This window comes from Eubalaena glacialis, chromosome 17 (genome assembly GCF_028564815.1).
Source record: "Eubalaena glacialis isolate mEubGla1 chromosome 17, mEubGla1.1.hap2.+ XY, whole genome shotgun sequence".
Lineage (NCBI taxonomy): Eukaryota > Metazoa > Chordata > Mammalia > Artiodactyla > Balaenidae > Eubalaena > Eubalaena glacialis.
The window spans coordinates 87,851,430-87,877,832 of NC_083732.1; the positions used below are offsets into that span (position 1 = coordinate 87,851,430).

At 66.2% G+C, this 26,403-nt stretch overlaps 1 protein-coding gene across 3 annotated transcripts in view; it reads left to right on the forward strand.

Moving 5' to 3' along the window:
* The window catches only part of ADGRB1 (adhesion G protein-coupled receptor B1), a 68,924-nt gene extending 44,429 nt beyond the window's left edge, over positions 1 to 24,495 (forward strand). For 2 of the 3 annotated variants that reach the window (XM_061171863.1, XM_061171862.1), the window contains exons 18-30: positions 2,797 to 2,900; positions 4,151 to 4,253; positions 5,048 to 5,198; positions 5,646 to 5,715; positions 7,159 to 7,225; positions 9,382 to 9,467; positions 14,619 to 14,790; positions 17,635 to 17,730; positions 19,358 to 19,397; positions 21,536 to 22,224; positions 23,406 to 23,441; positions 23,624 to 23,728; positions 24,298 to 24,495. In XM_061171863.1, coding sequence (XP_061027846.1) covers positions 2,797 to 2,900; positions 4,151 to 4,253; positions 5,048 to 5,198; positions 5,646 to 5,715; positions 7,159 to 7,225; positions 9,382 to 9,467; positions 14,619 to 14,790; positions 17,635 to 17,730; positions 19,358 to 19,397; positions 21,536 to 22,224; positions 23,406 to 23,441; positions 23,624 to 23,728; positions 24,298 to 24,495 — 1,917 coding nt within the window. The remainder of the gene's footprint in view (positions 1 to 2,796; positions 2,901 to 4,150; positions 4,254 to 5,047; positions 5,199 to 5,645; positions 5,716 to 7,158; positions 7,226 to 9,381; positions 9,468 to 14,618; positions 14,791 to 17,634; positions 17,731 to 19,357; positions 19,398 to 21,535; positions 22,225 to 23,405; positions 23,442 to 23,623; positions 23,729 to 24,297) is intronic. The other variant, XM_061171864.1, reaches the window with a different exon arrangement.
* The last annotated feature ends 1,908 nt before the right edge of the window (positions 24,496 to 26,403 follow it).

Sequence of the window (26,403 nt, forward strand, 5' to 3'; positions counted from 1 at the left end):
CGTGTAGTAAACAGTCTGTGAGGCATCGTTGTTGGTGGCGTCGCTTCTGTGATGTGCCCGAAACTGGGCTACTAATCTGACCAGAATCAAGGCTCAGCGTGTGACCGGGATCAGGGATCAGGCAATGTTGGAGTAGGGCTCGTTCGCGTGGGTAGCTGTGAGCCACGTGTGGTGTTGGAGCAGAGACGGGATAAAGACAGTGCCATAGGAAGGAAATCAGTGTTTAGGGCACATGAGACGTGTAAGAGTTGGGAGAAGATTGCAGGTAGGGTATTCACGTGGTGGAAACTAACAACAACCACGTAAATGACAAGTAACGGTGGGGGGTGGAGGGGCCAGTGCCCTGAAGAGACTCAAGACAAGGTGATGGACAGAGAGATGAGGGGCTGGCTCAGATTGAATGTTCCGCGAGAGCCTCTGTGCGGAGGTGACAGCCAAGCCGAGAGAAGAGCCAGCCGTGTGAAGGTCAGGGGAAGAGCACTGGGTGGCGGGACCAGCATGTGCAAAGGCCCTGGGGTGGCACGGAGCCTGGCTGGGGAGCCAGTCTCCAGCAGGAGGCCGGCCTGCTTCTGCCTGCTCTCTGTGTGGATTGGGGCCAGTCTCTCACCCTTAAGGTCTCCGGTCCAGCCCTCCCAACAAGACCTTGAGATCCCTGACACCCCTGCCCACAATTCTGTTACCTGTTCCCTCCCCACATTGTTGAGAACCTGCAGGGCTAGGGCTGTCAGAAGTGACGGATGAGCCAGGCGGAGAGGAGGAGGAGGGCATGGGAGGGCAGGTGGGCGAGCTGGCGGGCATGTGGCTGCCAGGCCTAATGAGGGCAGATGGAGGCAGATGGCCACGGAGGTCGGGGCCGGAGCCAGCCACGAAGCAGGCCTGAGCCACTTACTCGGCCACCCGTGACTTGCGTGGCTGGCCAGGGCTCTGAGGTTACCTGGTGAGTTCAGGGGTGCTGGCCGCAGCCCGGAGTCCCCCTCCTTCCCCGGGGCCCTCCGACTGCCTGTATGGAAACACAGAAGTTTGTGCTGGAGCCTCACCCGGGCCAGGCCCCCAGGGATCGCTGACTGCCTGGGTGACCTTGAACGACTTTCTCAATTTTTCCGGAGCCTGCCTTCCTGGTCTCCATTCATCCAGCCAGTCACATTGACCTAGCGTCCATGCTAGGCCGGGCCGAGGGGGCCTCACAGACATGAGGAGACCAGGCTGCAAGGACAGACAGGCACCCCCAGCCATGGGACAGGGCTGGGACAGAGGGACAGCAGAGGGGCCTGGGGGCGGGAGGTGGTGCCTCCAGTGTGGGGAAGGGCAGTCCAGGCCTCGGATGGAGAGCACAGCACGGTCACCATGGGGGTGGGGGGGGGCAGCTGTGTCAAGTGGGGTGGTCCCTGGGGTGCCCTGTGCAGGAGCCCCGGGACCTTAGGCTCCCAAGGAAGGTGGAAGGTCCCATCTGAGGGCAGAAAGGGCCACCGTGGCTTTAGGAAGTGGGTGGGAGTCTCGCTCTGCCACGTGCTGGGGTCAGCAGGGGTCTGAAGGGTGTCGGCCAAGTTAGACTTGGGATGGGCAGGAAGGTGCCAGCTCTGGGGTGGGGAGCCCACGAGAAGCCCCTCGTCCCCTGGCCGAGCTTTCCCGTCATCTCCAGCCCTGGAAGCCGTGGGTGCTCGCTCTCTCCGGTCCCTCCATTTGTCTTTGGGTTTTGGACACAGAGGGACCTGGGTCATTCCTCAGCAAGTACACGCGGTCCGCCTGCCGTGTGTGCTGGGCACTGGGCTGTGGTGTGGCCGTGGTTCACGCGGTCACGTCGGGGGGCACGCAGGGATGCGTAAGCAAGGACCAGCCGGTGCTTAGGGCTGCACTGGGCCACGTGGTGGGGAGCGGTGGGGTCCGTTGGCCCCTCTGAGAGGGGACAAGTGAAGACCAGAATGGCCCGATGCACTGCCACGCGACGGCTGGGCAGGGCATCCTGGCAGAGGGAATGGCTGAGCCAGGCGCTGAGTGGGAACGAGGGGGCAGCCCAGTGCGGGGGGGTGGTCTCACGAGCTGAAGGGGGGCAGGGCCAGGCCTGGTGGCCTTTGGGGCCTTCGGACACAGTTTGGGCCGTGGTGGGGTGGCATGGGAGACTCTGAGAGTGGCTGCTGCTTGGGGAAGAGCCCGGGGGCTGGCCTGGGGGCGTGGAGGGCAGAGGGCCAGCCCAGATGGAAGGGGCCTGGCGGAGGGAGGAGGTGGTCGAGCGCCTGGTGCAGGCTGTGGGTGGAGTGGGTGTCAGGGAGGGGCCAGGTCTGGGGGGGTGGGCGCTGAGTGCCCCGTTAGATGCAGCTGGAGCTTTGGGCCCCTTTCAGAGAGCGGTGGCTTCTGCCCGCGGCTGGAACTGCAGAGCCACGGAGCCAGGGAGAGCTGTCCGTGGCGGGGCGCTGGGCCTGCTGCCTCCGTGACCTCACCTGTGACTCAGGGTGGGGGAGTCCTTCCCTGGGATTGGTGGGGGGCGTATTGCCAGGCTGGGCACACAACTCTAATTCTACCAGTGGGGCCGGGGCGGGGCACAGACAAAGACCCTGCCCTCAGCAGGAGATGAGACCCCTCACCGGGCACAGCCCAGGCCAGAGGTGCTGGTGTTGGGGGCTGCTCGGAGCGCTGCAGGAGGGCGGCCGAGGGCTGCGGGGCAGGGGCGCTTACGGAGGATGCAGGGGGGGAGGGGGAAGGCTCCCCCGGCGTCCCCCGCAGCCTGCAGGGCCCTCAGTCTGCACGTCTGCCTGGGCCCCCTCACCCTGTTCTCTGTCCCCCGCCCCCGGAACCCACCAGAACATGGAGAAGGTGGCCGTGCCGTCGGTGACGCTCATCGTGGGCTGCGGCGTGTCGTCCCTGACCCTGCTCATGCTCATCATCATCTACGTCTCCGTGTGGAGGTGGTGCTTCCGGGGGGCCAGGGGTGGGGAGCGGACGGTGCACACAGTTCCCAGGAAGGGGGTGACTGGGGTCGAGTCTTATCCCTTCTCCCATCGAGGGCAGCCGTGGGGGGCGGGGACCCAGCATCCTTCCTCCCCAGCTTCCCAGTTAGCAGCACCTGTCACTCCGTCGTCACCACCACCCCGCCCTCCCTGGCGGCTGTTCCGTGGACGCTGCAGGGCACTGATGGTGGGGGCACAGGTGCAGGCCAGGGATGCCAGGCCTGCCTGCTCCTGCCTGGCGCTGTGCCCGCACCACCGCTCACAGGTGCTGGCAGGTGCGCCCCGAGCCCACTCCCCAGCTGAGCACCCTGGCCCGTGACCACGGGGACCCCAAGAGCACGACTTCCCTGCCTGTTGTCTGTTCTGTCACGTGGACGTGCAAGGTCACTCCCCAAGCCCGGGGTGAAGTGTCAGGATGGGGGCCTGTGCTGGGCCGCCTGCCCCACACCCCCTCCCCCAGGTCACAAGGCCTCTTCACAGACCCCTGTGCCCTGGGTGCTGTCTGACCAGTGTTGGCCCCTGGGGTGTGGGGCGACCCCGTCCCAGCCGGTCACCAGCCCTGGGGCGAGGGACACATGTGCACAGACTCCCTTCCCCCAGCGTCCCACTTTGGGCCCGGAGGAGCAGGGGTTTGGGACAGTAGGACAGGGAGGGTCAAGCCAAGGTCACCCGCCCAGCAGCCACCCGCTGGGCCCAGCCAGATTCCCAGTGCGTCAGCTCCAAGGGCAGCACGATGTCAGCCAGAGGCCAGCGAGGAGGGGTCGATGTGGCCATCGGGGGAGGCGCGGCCTCTGCTTTCCTGCCCCCCACCACCCCATCCTGCCCAAGGGCAGAGGCACCGGAGGGTCAGTGACCCGGAAACATCCAGTGCCCCTCCCAGACCATCTGTCCTGAATCCCCTGGAGGCGTGCTTGGCCCCCTGGCCCAGCCCCTCCCCCGAGGCCGCTGTGGTTCTGAGGTTTTGGCCCACGGTCTTCAAAGCACCTCCTTCCCTGTGAGCTGTGTTCAGGACCCCATGGAGCTGGCGACCCAGAGAAGGAACGTGGTGGTGATGGAGCTGGAGATGGTGGGGATGACGATGGTGCTGGTGCCGGCCGCGGTGCCTGCAGGGCGGAGGTGGCGCTGGCCTTAGTGGCCACAGCAGCCCGGGTCTTATGAAGCTGAGACCCTTTTGGGCACTGATCGTGGCCGCCCACCCTCTCCCACAGGTACATCCGCTCAGAGCGGTCCGTCATCCTCATCAACTTCTGTCTGTCTATCATCTCCTCCAACGCCCTCATCCTCATTGGGCAGACCCAGACCCGCAATAAGGTAAGCGGCCTGCGCTGTGCCGCGCGCGTCTCAGCGTCCAGGATGGCGGTGGTGGTGATGCCCCACGGCAGAAGCCTCGACCCTGGGAAGCTTAGGAAGGAGGGTGCCAGAGCTGTGCAGACCCCTTTGCTGCCCTTTGGCCGCGGCAGCCACGTGGCTCAGTCTGGAGGGGGCTGTCACCTGGCCAGGGCATGGGGACTTGGTGTCTGGAGTCTCCAGCTGGACTGGTGCTTTGAGATGAACCAGCTCAAGCCCCGGCCCTGGCCCACCATTGGTACCGGGCTGTCTGAGCTTGTCTGTACCTCGCCGTGTGGCCTCCGGTGACCAGCTGCTGAGCGGGTGGGCTCAGGCCGGGGCTTTTGGGTGGGCTCCGGCGTTTGGTGCACGTGTGAGTGGGTGAGGAAGCCGGGGAGAGGGGTGTCTGTCCCTGGCAGTTTGTGGGTGGAGTCGCGCAAGCACCCACCAGGGCCGCGATGTACCACAGCCCATCTCAGGGTGGTGGAGCAGGTGGGCGCTGGCTGGCGTCCTGCCTGGGGAGTTGATCTGGTCACTGTGCGGACGCTGGGCCGGCGGGGGTCGGGGGGGAAGGCGGGGTCAGGGGAGCAAGCGCCTCTCCGCCTCTCCCGCCCGCCCGCGCAGGTGGTGTGACGCTGGGCTCGGGCCCTCGCCGGGGCAGGCAGGGCCGCCTGGGCAGGCGGGGTCTGGAGGGCAGGCGGGGTCGGGGGTCAGGCGGGGTCTGGGGGGCAGGCGGGGTCCGGGGAGCGAGCGCCTCTCCGCCTCTCCCGCCCGCGCAGGTGGTGTGCACGCTGGTGGCCGCCTTCCTGCACTTCTTCTTCCTGTCGTCCTTCTGCTGGGTGCTCACCGAGGCCTGGCAGTCCTACATGGCCGTGACGGGCCGCCTCCGGAACCGCCTCGTCCGCAAGCGCTTCCTGTGCCTGGGCTGGGGTGAGCGCCACGGGGCCGGCGGGCGGCGGGGCACCCCTCTGTGACCCGGCCCTCCTCCCGGCCCCTGGCAGCTCTCTGTCCTCTGAGATTCCCTCCAGGCCTACACCCCACGGGGTTGCCTCGTTGTGTTTGAATGTCAGGTGAGGGAGTAACTCTGTGGTATGAGGACGTCCCATCCAGTATTTGGGCTATACTCACGATAGAAAGTTTCTCCTTCCTTTACCTGGAGTTCAGCCGTGGCTGGGCGTCCCGTGTTACGTGCTGCTCCGGCGCCCCCCCCCATTTCTGTGGGTCCTCCTCCTCGTCCACCTCCTGTCCCCTTTCTCACACGCTCAGTGTCACCCTCTGTTCAGGGGCTTCAGAGGTGCGTTTTGTTCCCCCTCCTGAGACGGGCGGGGCCTTGGACGGTGGGGGGACCGATGCCCTTTCTTTCTGCTCCTCCCCTAGGGCTCCCTGCGCTGGTCGTGGCCATTTCTGTGGGATTTACCAAGGCCAGAGGGTACAGCACCATGAACTAGTGAGTCGGGGCGGGGTGGGGACGTGGTGGAGGCCGCACGGCTCCCCCAGACCCTCCCACTGCCCTAGAAGGTGAGGGCTGGCTGGGCACCCATCTCGCAGATGAGAAAGTCAAGGCTGGGCGAGAGTGAGGGCCCCGGGAGCTGGAGGCCGGGCCCTGGGGAGGCACCCTGCCTCCCATCAGCCAGCTCCTCCCGGCAGTGGGCAGCGGGGTCGAGAGAAACAGGGCTTGGGGTGGTTGGAGCCCTCACTTCCTCCTTCCGTGGCCTTAGACAGGTGCCTTAGCCTCTCAGAGCCTCAGTTTCCCCATCCGCACGATAGGGGATGCACCCCTGCGCCAGTGTGGGGATAAGGGGGGCTGTATGGCCCCTGGGCAGGGCAGGGCAGGTAGGGGTGCCTATTTCACAGATGAAGTCACTGAGGCCCTGAAGGGTCGGCTGGGCCAGGTCCAGGGGCCTTGAATGCCAAGCCAGGAAGCTCGGGGTTATCCTGGAGGCTGTGTGGCTTCCCAAGGTTGGGGGAGAGGAACCAAGGCCTGGAGGGCCGTGGCTGTGGATGTGGGGAAGAACAGGGCAGCGAGAGGCAGGAGGAGGGGCTGACGGGGCTGTGCAGGCCTGGCTCACTGCAGAGCCCCAGGGGGACAGGACGTGACCAGGCCCTGAGGCACCGCCCTGCACTCGAATGAGAACCCGTGGGGTGAGTACTGGGAAGGAAGTATGAACACCATCCCCAGAGCTGAGAGGAAGGAACACCCAGCCTGCCGGGCTCGGGGATGGATCAGGAGGAGATGGGGTGTCGCAGCGGGGCTCTGAAGGATGGAGAGCTGTGCGTTTGGCGCGTGGCGTGGCATAGAGAGCTCGGGGCAGAGGACACAGCACATGCAGGAAGCAGAGCGGCCTTCACTGGGCTCAGCGCTCCTGTGGACCGCCCTGGGTGGTGTCCAGGAGATTCGGGGACGTGAGGCTGGGGCTGGTGACCGAGTTTGGTGGAGGGCCCAGGTCATCGTGTGAGCAGGGGGCCTGATGCAGAGGGCCTGGGTTGAGTAGGTGGATGGAAGTCCAGGCCGGGGACCCAGCCCAGCATTTTGGCATCATGTCAGGAAAGAGGGTCTGCACGTGAGACTGAGGAGGGTCTGTGAGGCAAGTTGGGGAGCCCGGCCCGGGGGGAGAGTCGGGGGAGGGGGACGGTCAGGGTACCCTCCTCTGGCGGCCGGGCCCTCTGCTGTGTGGTCCCCTGCTCTGGACCTGCTTCTGCATCTGTAGACTTCTGTCTGTCAGCTGCCTGGGGGCTCCCGTGGGTTCTGCAGCTAAAGAGTGTGCGGTCACCTGGCCTCCTTCTGCCACTTCTCAGCGTCACACTGCCCTCCTGGGAAGCTGGTGGTGCCCAGTGTGTGACCGGATGGGGGCTCACGCCTGGCCGCTAACCAGCGTGTCTCCCTCCCCAGCTGCTGGCTCTCCCTGGAGGGGGGACTGCTGTATGCCTTCGTGGGACCGGCCGCGGCCGTCGTGCTGGTACTGACCCCAATCCCGACATCCCAGGCTGAGCCCCTCGCCTCCCCCTGGGTCGGACTTGGGTTTTACCTGCTGCCCCATCAGGGTTGCCCTGATCACCAGGGGTGGGTGGTGTCCACAGATCAGCCCCCTGACCTGCCGCAGGGGTGCAGAGGCGGGGCTGGGCTGGCGGCCTTTTGTTTCTCTGAGCACATTTTGCCTGATTGCTGGGCACCGGCTGTGTACCTGCCAGGAGGTCTTGCGGATTTGATGAGCGAGTGACCATAGGGCGGGGAAGGCGGACAGACGGATGACCGGGGCAGCAGGGGGCGCGGCTAGGCCTGGGGCTTTCCCCTCGATGGGGCCAGCCCGTCACCCCCTGGAGGAGGGAAGCACCTCCCCTTGCTTGACCCTCAGTGTTTTTTTTTCCTGCTGTGCCCACGTCCACTTGGTGAGGGTTGAGAGACAGTGCCACATGCACACAGGGCTATTGTCCCCTGGTTACGGATGAGCAGGGGGAGGCTGCTCAGGGGGTATCCCGAGATCAGTGGCTTCTGCCGGGCCTGGCTCGGAGCCCATCTCGCCCTCCCCTCCCGCCTGCCCCCAGGAAAGGGCATCGCGTCTGCAGAGTCCTGCTCTCCGGGCAGGGCCACACCTCCTTGTTGTCATATCCGAGCCAGGCTCGGGCGCCGGCTGGACAGGGCAGAGGAAAGTGAAGCCCGGGGCACCCAGGGGAGGCTGAGCCCGCAGGGGGCACGAGTTGGGGGAGCCAGTGGGGGGTGGAGTGAGTGGGCAGAATCCGTGGGCCAGCCCCAGCCAGAACCAGCTCCTTTATTCCTAGAAGACAGCGGGCAGGGAAGCGGCAGCGTGCCGGGCATTTGAAGGCCACTAGGCAGTGGGCCGGGCCTTCTAAGGGCAGGCGCCCCAGGAGGGGGGATGTCAGAGGCAGGAGCCCCCCACGTCCCTTCCCACAAAGCATCTGGAGGGCAGGGCCGGTCCTGACCCGCCGCGCGCTCCTGCCCGGGGCTTCTCCTGTAACATGGGGACACGCAGGGCAAGGCAGGCACAGAGCCTGCTGCCGGCGGGGCGGCGGCCACTGGTGTCCTGCCCTCTCCCGCCCCAGCGCTGTCACCCGGGAAAGCTGCTTTCACCCAGACGGCGGGAGGCAGGGCTGGGGCGTGTGTGCGGCCACGAGCTTGGCTCTGGGGGGCTGCGGGGAGTCGGCCTCCCCAGACCTCCGGGTCCAGGGATCCATGGAGTCCCAGTCCCCGCCTGAGACGCAGGAACGTGGCTGGGGGTCAGGCAGCCTCTCTGCAGAGTGGAAGCCCTAGGGGAGCGAGGACGTGAGCTGGGAGCCGCCTCCGCCCAGGCGAGGAGGCCAGAGGGGAGGGGAGAGCAGCGCCTGCGGGCCGTGGAGGAGGCGGATGGCTGGGACGCTGGGGACAGCCTCTCTTTGTCGGAGGCGGCAGTCTGGGCAGCAGACTAGCCTCAACACCCAGAAGCACTTCCAGGGGCAGGTGCCCAGCGCTGGGGGATTGAGGGGAGACGCCTGTGGGGTGGCGGCCCCGAGTAAGGTCCCTAAAGGGCTGCGCGGTGCGGAGAGCATGTGGTTCAGGCAGAGCCAGGCAGGAGGTGTCCTGAGGTGGCGTCAGGTCCGGCTTGAGCTGGGCGAGCTCGTGTGCGGAAGGCGCACGAGTCGCAGGGACGCTAAGGAGGGGACGCGGGGCGGCGGCTGGACTGGAGGTCCCCTGAGGTCCCTCCTGTGGTCTGAGTGGGCCAAGTGCCCCAGCAGTGCGGCTCGGCCAGCCCGCTCGCGTGTTTGACTGCTCTGGTCAGTCCCACTCTGGGCAGGGACAGGCTCACGGTGACCCCAGCCCGGCCTCTGACCTCTGGACTCCATCCCAGCTTCATAAACTGCCGACCCCAGTGGGGATGGCCATGGGCCTGGGGACCCGTCACGTGGGAGGCTCGAGCCGCAGTGCCCAGCCCTGGGCGGTGGGGGGGGGACCGTGTGGCACGGAGAACCCCACCTAGCGGCTGGGGCTCTGGAAGGGGACGGCGGGGTAAAGGGACGAGTGTGAGGGCAGCCGGCAGAGCGCCCGAGGGGCTTTGCCTCCTCCCTGGAGCCCCTCTCCTGACCCGGGGCCCCCCCACAGCCGCTCCTCCCTGCCCTGCAGGTGAACATGGTCATCGGGATCCTGGTGTTTAACAAGCTCGTGTCCAAGGACGGCATCACGGACAAGAAGCTGAAGGAGCGGGCAGGGTAGGACCGGCCGCCGTGCCGCTCCCCCACCGGGGTCGAAACGACCCAGAGCCCGGCTCCCTTCGAGCCCCACACCCCTCCCAAGCAAGTAGGAAACGGAGGCGCGGAGGGCTGCGTGGCCAGCCCCGCCTTGCTCTGCGCCTCAGTTTCCCCATCTGCCCCATGACAGAGCAGGGACTCTGTAAGTTCTCAGAAACGGTGAAACTGATTGCTTTTGGAGACCCCAGCCCCACCAGAGTGGTGGGAGGGTGCCCCGGGCTTCTTCCTTCCCCACCGTGGGGTTGGGTGACCCTGAACCAGGACGTGGCCTGCCCATCCTTGTGACGCCTTCAGCATGGGGACAATGCAGGGGCCGGGCCGGATGTTCCTCCTACCTGGGAGCCTGAGCTCAGAGAGGGCAGTGCCTGGCCAGAGGGCACACAGCACTGCAGGTGGGCGGTCCTGAGTGGCTGTAGTGCCCAGCCCTGGGGGAGGAGCAGGCTTGGAAGGGTGCTTCTTCCCCGGCTGCCGGGGGACAGGAGCCCCCTGGTCTCGGCAGCCCTGCCATCACGGATGGGGGCCAACTGTGGGCTGGGACAGGCCCCCTCTCTCCTGCCCCAGCACTGAGCCGTCCTCACCTCGCCTCTGCCCGCTGCTCTGTCTGTCCCTCTGCCCTGGCTGGTGTCTGCGTGGGGGTCCCCACCCCCTCCTCCACCTCCCCTCCGTGCCAGTCCTGCTCGGTCTCTGTCTCTCTCATTGTCTCTCTCCCTCCCCCTCTCTTCCTGCCCTTGCTTTTCCCCGTGAACAAAAGCTTCTGGACTCCTTCCCCTTGGGTCCCTGGTGGGTTCTGTCCTGGTTAGAAGCTTGCTGTGCGGGAGGAGTGTGACCCTGGAGAGCCTGCGGTGGCTGGGAGCCTGTCCTGGCCGTCTGTGGGTCTGGGTCCTACACTCTCTGCGCCTCTTCTCTGAGTCTGGGGATTGGCAGGCTCGCCCCCCCAGCCCAGCCCAGCACACACTGCCACCCACACGTGCTCCCAGAACAGTGGGTCACACACGGAGGAGGCCCCGGGGTGCGCGGCGCACCCACCCTGCAGCACCGTCTCATTTGCTCCCTGCAGTAACTCTTGAGGCAGGGTCTGCTGTCTTGTTCCCACTTCACAGCTGAGCAGACCGAGGCTGAGGCCTGGGAGTGGCTGGTGGAGCAGGGCTGGGCTGCTGAATTAGAGCCCAGCGTGTCCGGGCGGCCGCCTGCCCCGCTGGGCCCCTTCCCCAGGTGCAGCGGTGCCACGGCTCGGAAGCTCGTGCGGACCCGCCCGTGAGGCTGCAGCAGCCCTGCTCCCACCCAGACAGGAGGCACCCCGCGCTCTCTGTGCCCACACGCACGGGCACACACGCTCAGGGCTGGCAGGGAGGCCACTGCCCAGGTAGCTCACAGACGCCCCCGTTGACCGTCTGGCGAATCCCTCGCTCCTTGGCGGGGGCAGTGCCTGGTCAGACCAGATGTGGGCGGGCCAGAGGGAAGAGACAGTGGATGCGCCCAGGTGTCCTGCTTTTTTGTGTGAATGTGGGCGGATAGTGTCACCCTCCCGCTGGACGTGGACGCACACGGTCCCAGCCCTGCCCTGCCCTCAGGCCAGCCGCGTCCAGCCACGGAGCTGGCACCCCGCTCTCCACCCCTGCCCCCACCGGGCTCCGGCTGCGTCAGGTGCAGAGAGGCTCGAGGACCCCGTCCCCGCCCACAGTGCCCCGGGACCCTGTCCCCGCCCGGGGAGGCTCGGGCTGGACGCCATCTCGTTGCTTTTGCTGTCCCCGCCCCCAACCACCCCCCCAGTGTCTGCGAGAACAGTTTTGCTTTCGTTTCAGTCTTTTAATTTCACTTGCAGTCAGCTGCCCCGGGCCCCCCTCGGGCGCGCCCTCAAATGTGCCGAGTGTGGAGCCCTCTCTGCGGCCGACGCCACCTCCGAAGCCGCCAGTAACGCCATGTTAGTGCCGCTCATCGCCCGCCCGTCTGCCCGCCCGCCGGGCTCTGCTCGCCTCAGTTACATTTTGTTTGTTTTAAGCTTTTTCTGTCATTTCTGTCATCTCTGCCGTCCACCCTGGGGGGCCTAGGCAGCCCCTGCCCGACCTCCCCATGCTCTGGCACCTCGTTTCCTGCCCTGCCCCCACCCCTCTCCGGCCAGGCTCCCCCCTTCCATCCTCCGGGGCCTCGCGGTACCAGACTGACCGGAGGGCAGGGAGCCGGGCTAGGCCTCTGGCCGCGAGAACACGGTCAGCTGGTGGCCGTCATCAGCGTGTGGTCACGCTGGGGTCGCAGCGCCCTGCGTGAGCGTGCAGGAGTGCGGCGTGTGTGTGTGTGCGTGTCGGTCATGAATTTGAATGTGAGCGTGAGAGGCAGGCACGGCCTTGGAAACAGGACATGCTGGGGCAGCTGGCTTGTTCGCTGACCCCGGGCCGCCACCAGGGGTCTGGGAGCGGGGCAGGGCCAGTGCGGCCTGGGGTCCAGGGTGGATGCCAAATCCGGAGGGACCTTGGCCCAGATGACCTGCGAGTGGTCGTCTTGTCCCCAGACCCACAGGTCCCCTGGGCCCCTCCTGTTTGCTTCCTGGGATTCAGGGGCCCCGTGGAGAGGGCACTCCTGGCCGCGGGGAGCGAGTGAGCAGAGGTGGACATGGTTCCGGGGTGGGGACTTGTCCGGTGGAGCCAGAAACCTCCGGGAGGGCGGGCTGCTCCTCCGTGCTGGGGTCCACGGCCCAGACGCCCTGGGTCTCCTTTGTTACACACGCAGGCCTGTGGGGTGGAGGACACAGCCTCCCAACGGCCCTGCCCGCCCCCCGCCCCCATCCACACTCAAAGCCCCTCCCCCAGAGGCATCTGAGTTTCCAAAGGGGGGCGGGTGGTGCAGCTGCCGGGCTCTCCCCCGTCCGCCTCCTGTCCTCCCCAGCAGTCACGCCTGGACCTGCATGACCCCTCCACGAGGCCCTCTGCAGAAATGTTTCAGAAACTGCAGAGGCTGGGCTGCAAGAATTTGAGTAATTTACGGGCCCCCAAGCCCCGGCCATCTGCCAGCCTGCTGCAGCATCAGGCAGTAAATGCCAGGCCTCGGGCCCAAGGGAAGATGCCTCACAGTGGGATGAGAAGTTGCGCTGGGGGAGGTCTGCGCCTCTTGCTCAGAACGCGGGGAGCTGTGTCCAGGGCTCTGGCTAGAGCAGGCCTGCTTTGGAAGGGAGGAGACAGACTGCAGCGCCCCACCTGCCATGGTGGGGGCACTGAGGCCCAGGCTGCCGTCACGGGAAGGCCCCCTCCTCTCAGGCCCTGTGCCAGGTGCGGCACAGCAGGTATGGAGGGGAGAACGCCCGCAGGTGCAGGTACCCCTCCCGGGAGGCCTCCGCCTGGCTCACCTGTCCTCAGTGCCGGGGGGCAGCAGGACCCTGGAAGGGGAGGCGAGGAGAGCTGTCCGAGGTCTAGTTCTGGAGCCCGTGCTGTGCCCAGGGAAGAGGCATGGGTGCTTCAGGGTAACCCTTGGCTCTGGCCTGAGCCGCCAGGCAGGGGGCCGGGGAGCCATCCCCTGACCCGGGGCAGGCCTTGGAAGGGGCAGGGTTAGAGGCTGCATCCTGGAGGAGATACGGGGCTGGCCCTGGGATGGGGGACCCCGGTCACAGAGACGAGCTGAGGAGGAGATGGAGGAGGACGTGAGGCCCAGGGCCCTGCCTAGGGGGCACGAGGGCAGAAGTTCCCCGCGGGGCTGGGCCCCTTGCAGGTCCAGTTGCAGGGGTGGAGCGGCTTCAGTGGCTGAGCCAGGCTGGAGAGGGTGGAGAAACAGAGTGTACAGTCTGGGGGGGGACCTCTGCCCCTGCCCCGGTCAAGGTCCCATTGGTTTGGGGGGTCCTTGATCTGGCCGGACCCCAGCCTGTCTCCCCCCAGCCCCGGTGCCCCCAGCTCCTTCCTGGTGGCCTCCCCGAGGTTCTGCCCCCCCTGCTCCTGCCTCTCCTTTTGACCAGGGTGATCCATGAGGGAGGAGGGGGTCCTGATGCCCCCGCCCCTGGTGATAGTGGCAGGAACACCAGGAGCCCCTGCAGGCAGTCACCGGCCCGGGGGGCAGAGCTGACCCTGGCTGTGGTCCTCAGGCCGCAGCGGCTCTGAGAGTGGTGGTAGCGGCGGGGACGGGGTGGGGGTGCGTCAGGCAGGTTTCCCGACACTATACTGCAGGCCTCCTGCTGGTGCGTTGTGTCCCCACGCGGCCCCTTGACTGGCATAGTGTCCCTGCTGTACGGACCAGGAGACAGGCTCAGAGTGGCCACGTGTGTAGGTGGTGCAGGGAGGGGCCGGCTGCAGAGGGCCATGCCTGCCTTGGGGGTGCTCCTGGAGGACTCCTTGGAAGAAGGGGCGAAGGCTTCGGAGCAAGGGCAGGTCCTCCCCTGGGGAGGGCAGAGCAGGGCCCGCCAAGAGGAGGAAGCACCTGTCGTCTCTGTTCCTGTCTGTCTGTCTGTCTGCCCCATGCCCTCCCCACCTGGCCCTGTCTGTCTGTCATCTATCTTCTTTCCTCACAGGTTTCCTCCTTCCTTCTCCCTGAGGAGTTCTCTGGTTTCCCACCACCCCCCCTTCTCTCTGTCCAGAGCTCAGAGGCCTCACCAAACGCCCTCCCCTGTGGCCATCTTGCAGTTCTGGCCCTGGACCCTGGCTGGGGGCCTGAGGGCTCTGGGAGGAGAAACCTCTTCCCCTTCCCCCAGTTCTCCCCCTCCCTCCACTGTGCCTCGCTCCCTGGGGCCTCCTGGACAGTCAGGAACCTTCGTCTTCCAGAGATCTCGCCCCCGCCCTCACTGTTGCCCAGCCCATTGGGACCACCGTCCTGAGTCCCCAGCCGCCCTGGGAGCCCTCGGGCTGGGGGTGTTGGGGCAGAACTCTGCTCCCCGGGAGAGGCGGCATCGGGGCTGAGTGGGAGAGGGTCTCTAAGGGGATGGGGAGGAGAGGATGCAGCCCAGGGCAGGGAAGGCCCAGTGGGGCCCCAAGGGAGACGCGCCCCAGGTGGGACGGGCAGCCTGGCTCCGGCCCCAGCCCTGGTGAGGGAGTTGGGCTGAGGCCGGGTCCCGGCCTGGGTGGCCCCTCGCAGGGACAGGGCGTGGGCGGCAGGGCCCAGGGCAGCCCTGATGCCGCCCGCCCGCTGCCCCGTCCGCAGGGCCTCGCTGTGGAGCTCCTGCGTGGTGCTGCCGCTGCTGGCGCTGACCTGGATGTCGGCCGTGCTCGCTGTCACCGACCGCCGATCCGCCCTCTTCCAGATCCTCTTCGCCGTCTTCGACTCGCTGGAGGGCTTCGTCATCGTGATGGTGCACTGCATCTTGCGGAGAGAGGTGGGCCGGCGGGCGGGCAGTCAGCCTGCTCCAGGCGCCACCTCCCCACGTGCCGCGGCGGGAAGGTTCTGGGAGGAGGCCGGCTAGCGGGGAGGGGCCGCTTCCTTGGCCCGGACTCTTCCGCAAGGCTGGACTTGGGTCCAGCACACGGCCAGGGCTGCTGGGAATGGTCACTCGTTAAGGTGACAGCTTCTTCTAGAAGACGCCCTGGTGCCCCGCGCTGGCTCAGACCGAGGTAGCGGGTAGGCTCTGTCCTCCCGGGGCCCAGGGTCATGGGAGCCGCCGGAGGTGGGAACAGCTCTCGTGGCAGCTGAGACTCCCGTTCTGGCGTTTTCTGGGCTTCTCCAGGAGGTGCAAGAGAAGGTTTTTACCAAACCATCCCGACTGCCCCCTGGCCAGTAGCAGTGACTCGGGATGGGCCCCTATCTGAGGCGGGTGGGAATGTGAAAAACCATGTCTCTGGACGTTGGCGTGTGGGAGCCCATTTCAGGGTCGTGGGGAGAGCAGGGAGGAGCACGGGGCAGCCGAGGGGCATGAGGCCGGAGCGTCCCCGGATGCTGAGGGAGAGTCTGGAGTGGACGACTGGTCATCTGTCTGCTGAGGCAGCGCTGCCCACCCAGCCTCCCCCACCTGGAACTTCCCGTCCAGGGGGTGGACACCAGGGCCCTGGCCTGGGGGCCTGCACAGCTGAAGATGGGGATGCCACGCTGGGAACAGCTGGGTCCCCCCGGCTCACACCTGGGGGAGACGGGCCACCCCTCTCCAGGGGCTCCCATTGCAGGAAAGACAGGAGGAGTGAAGACCTGACGTTTCTCATGTGGAAACGGCGTTTCCACTACCTGCAAATGTCCAGCCGGTCCCAAGCGTCCACTCTCAAGTCCTGAGGACCTGAGGAGAGTCTCCCCGGGAAAGCCGCGGATCCGCCAGCACCGGAGCCACGGAGACGACCCAGGAGGAGGCGACCTCACAGACCCACGTTGACGCCCTCGAGACCCCGGCCCAGCACCCTCGTGCCCCCAGCCCCCGACCTCCTCGCATTAGGGAGTCTCAGGACAGCCCCCCAAAGCAGCTACTGCCTGCTCCCCTTGGACAGACGGGGCGGGAGGGGGGCTGACCCAGGCTCGTGGTTCTCGGCTGCCTCGCTTCTGTGAAGCAAGACTGGCAGCTGGGACAAAAGGACACCCGGAGAACGGAAAGAGAGCCTGTAGGAGTTACAAACACAAGAGCAGAAATGGAAATGTTCAGTAGACGGGACAAACAGAGGCCGTGTACCTGAAAGGAGGGAAGGTAGAAATCGGAAAGCGATTAGAAGGTGGAGTCGGGTGAAGGAGCCCCGAGCGAGAACGGGAGGTGCAGAGGGAGGGCTTGCCGGGCGCCAGCATGGACGCGGGGGCTGGGCCAGAGGACACGCGGGCCAGACTTCTCCATCTGCCCTCTATGAGCTCCAGAGTCCTGTGTGCAGGGGCCGCGCTCAGGGTCCCTGCCACCTGGGCCAGCTCGGCCGTGCTGGGGACGATGGGCCAGGAGGGGCAGACAGAGGCCGGCCCCATGGGCATGGACCGTTCCAGCAGGTGGACAAGCAGGGTCCTCGTCTGCGCCAGAAGAGCCTGGATGTCCTGAGGGGGGCAGAGTGGGGACACTAGGCATCGGGGAACCCCAGCTGCTGTTCAGGCCAGCGGAGGACGTGCTTTCATGTCTGCCGTCCCCTGGGTGGAGGCCCACCCCTGCTGGGCAGGGCTTAGCGGGTGTTTGCCGGCCGGGTCAGCGAGTGCAAGGATGGGAGGAAGGCACACCTGTGGTGGGTGTGCTCTGAGTGTCCGGGGCTCTGAGGGTGGCAAGACCCTGGCCCTGCCTCTGACCAAGTCCCTCACAGCAACACAGGCTCAGTGGCCGGGGTGAGTGGGAACAAGTCCGGGGGTCCATGGTGGGTCTACTGGGAGCCCTCCTCTCAGCTCTCCCCACCTTCACTCAGGACGCCTCCTCCAGGAAGCCCTCTGTGCTCAGCCCACCCCACCCTCCGTGCTTTAGCAGCCTGCACCTTCGTTTATTCCCTTTGCTTCCCTCCCTGACCTCTGAAGCATGGGCTCCCCGAGGACAGGCACTTTGCTCACTGCTGCCCCCGGTGCCTGGCGCTGTCCATGGCAGGTGGAGGTGCTGCCCGTGGCTCTTGCCCGCATTGACCAGCAGCGTCCCTGGATAAGCGGGTCTCCTCCTCCTCTGGTGGCTCCTTTCTGTTGACCAGCTCTGGGCTGGCTGCTCGCGTGGCCCCTCGCTTGGAGCCTCCCTTGCTGTCCCCTCTGAAAAGTCCGAGGCCGTGATTGTTCATTTCCCTTTGATGAAGCATGCTGCTCTGTGATAAGGGAGTGGGGGCCTGACCCCAGCTTGCCCCGGACATTCAGGGGTGTGCAGGTCACGGTGACTCAGGACCGGTCTGGATACCAGGTGACCCACTTAGGCCAACGGCGGGCTCTTAACGACAGATTCCGGCCAGGAGGGCCTGCAGCGTATTCTCAGGGGCCCAGAGCTCCATGTTTTGGAGTTTTCACCCAAAACGGGCATAGAGAGGATCTCAGAGGTCAGAGGAGAGGCTGGGCCCCAAGGCTGGCTGCTGGCAAGGCTGCCCCGAGCTGCTGTCCCTTTTCCAGCTCGCAGATGAGCCTGTGCCCTTGGGATCACCCCCTCCCCCACTGCAGGCCCTTCCGCACGGCACGTGGGCCCGTGTGCATCCGGGGCAGGGCTGCCCCTCGCTGAAATGCCGCCCTGGTGGGACTCGGCCTCACCTTCCTGGCATTGCGGTCACGGGGGACGGGCTGGCCGTCAACCGCCTCTGCTCTCCCTCCCCAGGTCCAGGACGCTGTGAAGTGCCGCGTGGTGGATCGCCAGGAGGAGGGCAACGGGGACTCGGGGGGCTCCTTCCAGAATGGCCACGCCCAGCTCATGGTAGGGCTCGGGGCCGGGATGCAGGCTGCCCCTGCTTGGCACCCCCACTGGGCGTCTCCACCAGGCCCCAGCAGCCCAATTAGGAGGACCTCCAAGCCCAGTTTAAGGTTGGGGAAACAGGCTCGCCAAGGTGAAGTCCCCAGTCCAGGGTTTGGGAATGGACAGGGTCCAGTTGACAAGGGATCTGGGCGGGGCTGGCATCCACCCTAAGCTTACCCCCTGGTACCAGCTGTGCCCTTTGGCCAGACACCACTCTCTGGGTGTCCAGCCCTCATCTCAGCTCCTGCCCCCCTCTGTATGTCTTCCACACTTCTCATTGCCCTCCACCCGGGACAGGCCCTAGCCTGTCCACTCACCCCCCACCCCACCATGGCCTTGTCCTCAACCAGATCCTCTAAGGACCTGACTCCCTGGTCCTCTGGCATTACACACACTGTCCAGCCCCAGGCACTACACACCCTTGTCTGCTCCTGCTGCCTACTTTGTAGGTGTCACCTCTTCCAGGCAGCCCTCCCTGACCCCCATCAGGCCACTTGTTCAGACCTTGGTAACGTCCTGGGGGAATTCCTTGTGCTGTCATTTGGTGCCTGCCGCCCGCCGGGTGCCCCCTGGCAGGTGAGAGGTGCTCCTTCAGTTTTTAGGGTGCTGGCCACCTCATGGCGGTTGTGAGGGTCACAGGCAGGGCCTTGGCAGAAGCCAGCGGCCAGGCTCAGGGAGGCGTTTTCAAGGGTGAGGCAGGGGCCCACGGTGGGAGGAAGCCAGGTTCTGGACCTCCTGGCACTTCTCCTGGCCTGATCCCTGATCTCTGGGCAAAGATCTTGCGATCTTCCCGACAACCTGACGTCTGCATTTGCCAGGAAGTAACTTCCAGGCTTGACTAAGGGCCCCGCCATCCCCTGAGGCCCCACAGTCCCTGGAGAAGGCCACCGCCCAGCCTGGGGTGGCCCGAGCTGGGTTCCCCAACCGGCCAAGCTCCCTGAGGGTGGGGCCGAGGTCACCCACTTCCGCCTCCCCCAGCTCCTAGCCTGGGACGGGGCAGGTGCTGCAGCAGGGACCACGGCCACTGCTCCGGGGGCAGCTGGTCCCGCCCTGGCACTGGACATCTGCGTCCCGACCCCACTCTGCCTCTGCTGGGCCAGCTGGCCTCCATTTCCTCATCCCCAGGGCTGTGGTGAGGACCAAAGGGGTGACGTTGGACAGGTCCCCCTCCCGGCACATCAGTGGGTGGTGGCCTGGGCAGCAGGGGCTCTGGCATGGGGCCCTCTGTGTGTCCCACTGGAGGGACTTGAGGCCAAGGGCATGAGTAAGCTGTGCCTAACCCATGGATGCACCGGAGGGAGAGCGTGCTCACACGGGCGTGCACATTCACATGCCCGCAGCTGTGCACACGCGGCGCGCAGGGGCACACGGTTCGCTTTGGGTGAACACGTCAGCCCGTGGGCACCCTTGGCCCTCAGGAGCGTGCGTGTGCGCGCACGCACGCGGCATCACACACGCCCCTCGGAGGTGTGGCTGCAGCTCCAGGGCAGCCCTTGCCCGCAGCCTGCAGGCAGCGTGGTGCGCGGGGCAGCAGCCCAGCCCTGCCCCCTCGCCTTCGGGCTCACTCTGCCCCATCTCTGCCTTGCAGACCGACTTTGAGAAGGACGTGGATCTGGCCTGTAGATCAGGTGAGCGCCTGACAGGTGAGAGCGACAGGTGGCCCTTCCCCGGGCCCCCTGCCTTTTCTTTTCTCCGTGCGTCTGTCTGCTTGTCTGCTTGTTCGTCCTCATCCCACCCCCGCCAACCACCTCCATGCCTCCCATCCCCCAGCCGCTCCCCTGAGGCTGCCGGCAGGTCTGTAGGGCAGGAGCAGAAGCCTCCAGAAGACTGTCCTGGGGCTCAGGCCTGGCAGGTGCGCGGGACGTCCAGTGGTGGTGGAGCCCTTAGCACTGGAAGGAACCACCTGGGGCCTCCCCCGCCCCAGCCCTGGCCCGCTCCTCTCCCTCAGCGCGCCCCTAGCCCTCAGCCCTCCAGCCTCCTTGTAGGGGCAGTGAGGCTGGGCCAGCTCTGTGAGTCCCGGAGCTGCCCTGCCCCCCTGCCCCTCCTCCACCCCTCCCCCACCCTGCCCCGCCTCCACCCCTCCCCCACCCTGCCTGCCCTCCCTCAAGGGCCCATGTTCTATGTTGCCTCCTTTTCTTCACTGTTACTCCAACCATGGAGGAGGGGTTGGTCGAGCTTTCAGATTGGGGGCCGTTAGTGGAAGCAGGAGGAAAGCAGTGAGAAGGACCCACTGCTGAGCCCTAGGCTAGCCATGAGCTTCCTGGAAGCAAGTGCAAAAAGGGAATCAATTGCCTAATAAAAGGAAGCTGTCCAGGCGTCATTTTTTTTATGAGTCAGGTGTTTGGGGCAGTGAAAGGCAGCGTCTGGGGCTGTGGACGACTAACTGGTTTTGGTTCCTCTGGTCTGTCAGATATTTGTGGAGCATCTTTTCTAGAGATAGCCACGGGGAGGGGCTTACAGCTCTGGGTGGGGAGTGTCTGCTGCTGCCAGGTGGACCCCAGGAAGCCTTCCTTGAGGAGGTGACCTCTGACTTGGGCTGGATGGGAGGTGAACAGGGCATCCTTCCTGCCCCATCTTAGTCTTGTGTGCTCTAGCCAACCTCCCTGAGAGGAGAGGTGACCCCAAGACTTAGGGGCCTTTGGGGGCTTGGGCCTAGCCCTGTGTAGTACCGGCCTCTCTGAGCCTCCAGTTCCTTCCTCATTAATAACATGGCCCGGCCTGGCCCTTGGCCTCGAGAGGAGCGAGCGGCCGGCAGCTGTGGGTGGGGACCACAGACACAGCCAGGTGCTGGGTGGACAGAAGGCAGGGACCGGCACAGGGCAGCTGGGGGCCCCGGCGAGTGCACAGGAGGCCTGCAGCTGGATCTGAGCAGGGAAGGCCCACGGGGCTCGACGCTGGCTCTGACATAGACAGCCGGAGGGAAGGGACACACAAGGGAGAGGCAGCGAGGGAGAGAGCCTTTCCTGACCCTGACCCTGACCCTGATGCGAGGGGCGGGAAGCAGGTTTGGCAGGGAAGATGGTAGGTTCGTTGGGCCACGGGAACTGGGGGCAGAGCAGGACTGCAGACCTGGGCGCTGGTGTTGGCATCCGGAGGGTGGAGAAGAGAAGGGGCCCAAGACCCCTGGCCATCGGGGAGGCGGAGGAGGAGGACCAGGGCGGGCAAGTGACCAGCGGCCTGGGCAGCTCGGAGGGTGTGTGCTGAGGAGGTGGGCTGCGGGGAGCAGCTAATGAGCGCTGGAGGCCGGGCGAGGGTGTGACGTGGGAGCCTGTCCACCAGCAGTGCCCGCGTGGGGAGGGGTTCCAGAGGATCAGCCCTGAGTGGGCTGTGGGCTGCAGCTCCAGGCCCTCTGCGGGCCAGCGGAGGCTGAACTGACGGGCAGGGGCGAGCCGGGCGGTGGGCAAGCCTGAGCCCAGGTCGGAGGTCCAGGCAGCCTGGTCCCCATTGCTGAACAGAAGAGAGTCTGGGCCCCCGGGAACGGCTGTCCCGCCCGCAGCGAGGGGCTGGGTCCCCACACTTCCAGGCGGCCCGGGCCGCCTCTCACTTGCCCTTCCCGGCTACTGTGGGTGGCGGTCATTTGTCCTCTTGTGGGGAGGACAGAGAGGCACCCCTGCGCGCCAGTCTTGTTAGAAAGGACAGAGAAGCACTAGCTGCTGCAGCACCGAGCACAGGGCGGGTGCCCAGACCCGCCAGCCGGTCAGACCCAGCGGGACCCGGAGCCCCCTCCGCCTCCGGCCGCCCTGACCCCCCTCGCCTGTCCCCGCAGTGCTGAACAAAGACATTGCAGCCTGCCGCACGGCCACCATCACGGGCACGCTCAAGCGACCGTCGCTGCCCGAGGAAGAGAAGCTGAAGCTGGCCCACGCCAAGGCGCCCCCCAATTTCAACAGCCTGCCGGCCAACGTGTCCAAGCTGCACCTGCACGGCTCGCCCCGCTGCCCGGGCGGCCCCCTGCCCGACTTCCCCAACCACTCGCTGACCCTCAAGAAGGACAGGGTGCCCAAGTCGTCCTTTGTCGGCGACGGGGACATCTTCAAGAAGCTGGACTCGGAGCTGAGCCGAGCCCAGGAGAAGGCGCTGGACACGAGCTACGTGATCCTGCCCACGGCTACAGCCGTGCTGCGGCCCAAGCCCCAGGAGGAGCCCAAGTACAGCATCCACATCGACCAGATGCCCCAGACTCGCCTCATCCACCTCAACATGGCACCCGACGCCGGCCTCCCCGCCCGCAGCCCGCCCTCCCGCCAGCCCCCCGAGGCGCCCCCCACCCAGCCCCCCCCGCCCCCGCCCCCGCCGCCCCCGCCCCCTCAGCAGCCCCTGCCCCCGCCCCCCACCCTGGAGTCGGCGCCCCCCAGCCTGGGGGAGCCCGGGGAGCCCGCTGCCCACCCGGGGCCCAGCACGGGGGCTGGGACGAAGAATGAGAACGTCTCCACCTTGTCTGTGAGCTCCCTGGAGGTAAGGGCAGCCTGGGGGGCTAGCGGACAAGGGACAGGTGCGTTGTGGGCACTGCGGGTTTGGGCGGTGGCTCCACAGGTGGGGCTGGCAGCCAGCCTCAGGGAGCCCAGGCCTGGGAAGCCCGGGGGCCGGCATCACCCCTGTTGGAATGAGTCCTGTTGGCAGGAAGGGAGCCTGAGGCCTGTGCAGGGGAGGGCTTGCCTTCCCCTTCCCCTTCCCCTTCCCCTTCCCCTTCTCCTGCCCCTGCCCCTGCCCCTGCCCCTGCCCCTGCCCCTGCCCCTGCGGGCGAGTGGCAGGGCTCTGCCTGGAGGGGGCAGCATCTACCTGTCCTCCAGCCATGCTCCCTGCACCCCCGGGCCTGCTGGGCCACCGTGACTGGGAGCTTGCGCTTGTGCTGAAATGGCCACTTGTCAGGTGGTCGCCCTCGGTGGTGGTCTCACCCATCACATAAGGGCTCGAGAGCTTTCGGCCTGGATACTGAGCTGGACTTGAAGTGGCTTGAGTCTAGTTCCTTCCATGGTTGGGCACTCACGGCAGCAAGGCCCCCTTAGACCAACCTAAAACCTGCAGTTGACCCCCGAACCCTGCTCAGCCTGTAGGACCGGGGCTCAGAGACGGCAGGGATGGGGAGCAGCCAGGCCCAGCACCCGCGGGGAGCCCCACCCTCCCCAGGCCGGGCTCCCACCTCCTGGCTCATGGCCTCTGGTGAATGCAGCCCCGGGGACCAGTTCTGTGGCCAGCCAGCAGTGCCACGGCCCTGTGTCCAGGTCTCCTTGTCCCTGGGAGCGTGTCCTGGGCCGCCTGAGCTGGCGCAGCCCTGGCACTGGCCTCAAGGTGGCACAGAAGGTGAATGAGGGCTCACCCACAGCCTGCCCCTGCCTTCTGGGCCCTTGGGCTTCTGTTTCCTTATGTCCAGTGGCCCTTCTTTCTATCCACCCTCTTCCTCCAGGGCCCCCGGCTGGGCTCCCGGTGTCTCCGGGCAGGGGTGGCCTACAAGGGGCTTGGGCACTGAGACCGATAGCTTCAGTGTAGTCAGAGTTGTGTCTCCAGGGCTTGGCCAGGACCAAGGGTGGGCAGGTGTGAGGTGGTCCCCGGCCTCCCTCATCCTCAGGCAGGAACTCGTGGTCTGGGGGATTTGGGGGAACTGCTTGCGAACGTGCACAAACCCCTTCTCCCCACAGCGGCGGAAATCGCGCTATGCGGAACTGGACTTTGAGGTGGGTCCTGGTGTCCCCTGTCCCAATTACCTGGGCCCAGGCCTTCCAACAGGCAGGGAGGGGCTGGGGAAGAGGACCCCGCCCTGACGGGGAGGCCAGTCACCAGGAGCCTACGCTGGGCAGGGGCGGGGCAGGGCAGCCCCTCTCCTGGCTCAGGACCGCTGCCCCTCCTCCCCCTGCAGAAAATCATGCACACCCGGAAGCGGCACCAGGACATGTTCCAGGACCTGAACCGGAAGTTGCAGCACGCCGAGAAGGACAAGGATGCGCTGGGCCCGGACAGCAAGGTCTGGAGGGCGGGGCTGAGGGTGGGGAGGGGTGGGGGCAGGGTCTCAGGGGCGGAGCCTGGGCGGGGCTGTGGGACAGCCCTTAGGTAAGCTCTTCTCTCCTTCCTCCGGCCCTACTTCATTCATTCATTTGTTCCTTCACTCAACCTTTCCCAAGGACTGGCCTGACCCAGCCCATGCTAGACCCTGGACGGACAGGGCAGGTGGATGGGTCTGTCCCAGGGGGCCATCTAGAAGCTGGGTTGTGGCTGGGCTGGAGGAGCCTGGGTAAGGCCGCCCCCCAGCGGCGGGCAGCAGCCAAGCGAGGGGTGCTGGGTGGGAAGGGGCCTCCAGCTGCCCTTCCCTGCAGGCCACCCCGACTCACCCAACGGCAGGGGTCGCAACCCTCGCGCGGTCCAGGAAAGGCTCTGCGCCCGCGCTCACCCGTCTGTGCCAGGTCTCCTTGCCGCCCGCACCTGCCTGTCTGGTCCCTTCCTCACTGTCCGCCTTCTTTTCTCCACTCCCCATCTATTCTGCTCTGTGTCTCTACGTCGGGGCCCTCACCCCCTCCACTGCCCGCCGGCCAGCAGCCAGAAAAGCAGCAGACGCCCAACAAGCGGCCCTGGGAGAGCCTCCGAAAAGCGCACGGGCCACCTGCGTGGGTGAAGAAAGAGCTGGAGCCGCTGCCGCCATCGCCGCTAGAGCTGCGGAGCGTGGAGTGGGAGAAGTCAGGCGCCACCATCCCGCTGGTGGGTCAGGACATCATCGATCTCCAGACAGAGGTCTGAGTGGGCGGGCGGCGGCCACGCACCGGGCCACGGAGGAGGGATGCTGCTCTGCCCGCTCCCGCCACAGGACGGGCACAGACACGCTCACGGGCAGCGGGCAAGGCCCACGCCCCGGCCTCAGGGCGCTCGGACGGCGGCCAGGCAGAGGCCCGCAGTGCTGGGACCAGAGCCAGACGGGACAGGAGGCAGCGGCCCCGGTGGGCACAGGGCTGCAGAGGCCCGAAGGTGCCTCAGACTCTGCCCTCCTCCGGCCCGGCCCCGGCGGGCGGGCAGGCAGCCGTGGACAATGGCCAGGCCGGGTGCGGCCAGCATCCCTGGGATGCCCACCTGAGCTGCTGCAGCAGAGGACCAGCCTGCTTGGCCTGGCCAGCCTGGCACCGTTTTTTAGACCCCCCCCACCCCTCGGGAAGCAGCCAGCCCCCCACACCCTCCCAGGGCCCAGGGGCCCCTCCCCAGACCCAGGCGGAGAGCACAGCCTTCCCACCTACGCCACCCCAGGGGCAGGACCAGAAGCCCACTCCGGGAAGAAGCAGGGGTGGGGAATCTATTTTTTCTCTCCTTTTCTTTTCTTCAATAAAAAGAATTAAAAACCCACATCCTCACTGTGTGGCCCTCCTCTGTGCAGCACGCAAGCCAACACCCTGGCGGGCTGGGGGTGGTCTTTGCTGACCTCGGTCCGTCCACCTGGGTCGGGGAGGGCTGGGGAGGCCTAGTGGGCACTGCGCCCCGCCTGCGGTCAGGCCCGTTTCTGAGCCTGAGCTCTGAAATGCTCGCCCAGAGAGTGCAAGTGCGGAGTCCCGCCTCTCCTCCATGCTTCCAGCAGGGGGCAGCCGAAGCCGCGCAGGGAGCTGGCTGGGGAACTGCCAAGCTGGGGGGTGGAGGGCGGCTATGCAGATCCCCTCCCCCCAGGCTGTGCGCCCCACCCCGGGGAGCCCCAGGACCTCAGCCGCCAGACAGAACCCCTGGGCTCCGAGAGGCAACAGACAGAGGCCGCCTGTCCAAAGAGGAGGTGTGCAGGTGGGCCATTTGGAGGCCCCAGCACCCCGAGATTATGGGCCCCCAACCATGTGATCCAAGATGAAAACGATGGCAGGCCCAGCTGAAAGGCCGGGGGCACTGCCTGGCATGGGGTTCCCATGGCAGCCTTGCTCTCCCCATTCAGGGCTCAGCTTGTGGGAATCTCACCGGGTGTGGATGTGCCTGTGACCCACCCCCCATCCAGAGTCCTCACCAGCAGGTGGAGATGGGACGGGGGAGGGGCTTGGTGGGTGCTGCCTCTGTGTGAGTGACCATGGGTGATCACGAATGACCGAGGATGGAGACACTGGTGACCACGCATGGCTGGGAGGGGCTGAGTGACCGTGACCGTGAGTGACCGCAAGTGGCCCTACATGAGTGGAGAACAGCAAGGGAGGGAAGTGTGGCCACAGCAGCAGCAGCAGGAAGGTGGTGCTAAGCCCTCCGGCCACACACGGCCAGCGCTCGGGTGCCAGCACTTCACCAGGGCACACAGTGTCAGAGTCCAATTCTCAACACTTCAAAAAGCCAAAATTGGTGAGATTTGGCAGCAAGACCTGACCCAGACTGAAGCTTGTTATAGCTCATTTGAACCACTAAATGCACGTATGCACATTTTAGCGCGTTCCCCCTGGGGTGTTCAGTGAAATCTTACACATGCACTGTACTAGCTCTAAACCCAGGCAGTCCCGAATTCCAAGCCCATCTGGCCCGGGGCATTCAGATGAGGGCTGTGGCCTGTGCTGGCTTCCTCATCCTCTGGCTGTTACAGAAGGAAGCCAGAGGGTACCGAGGAGCAGAGGGTCCAGGTGGACGAAGTCCCGACCCCCAGCGACGCCCCCTGCTAAAGGTAGCACAGAGCACCAGGCCAGGGTCTGGAAGGCTGGGTTT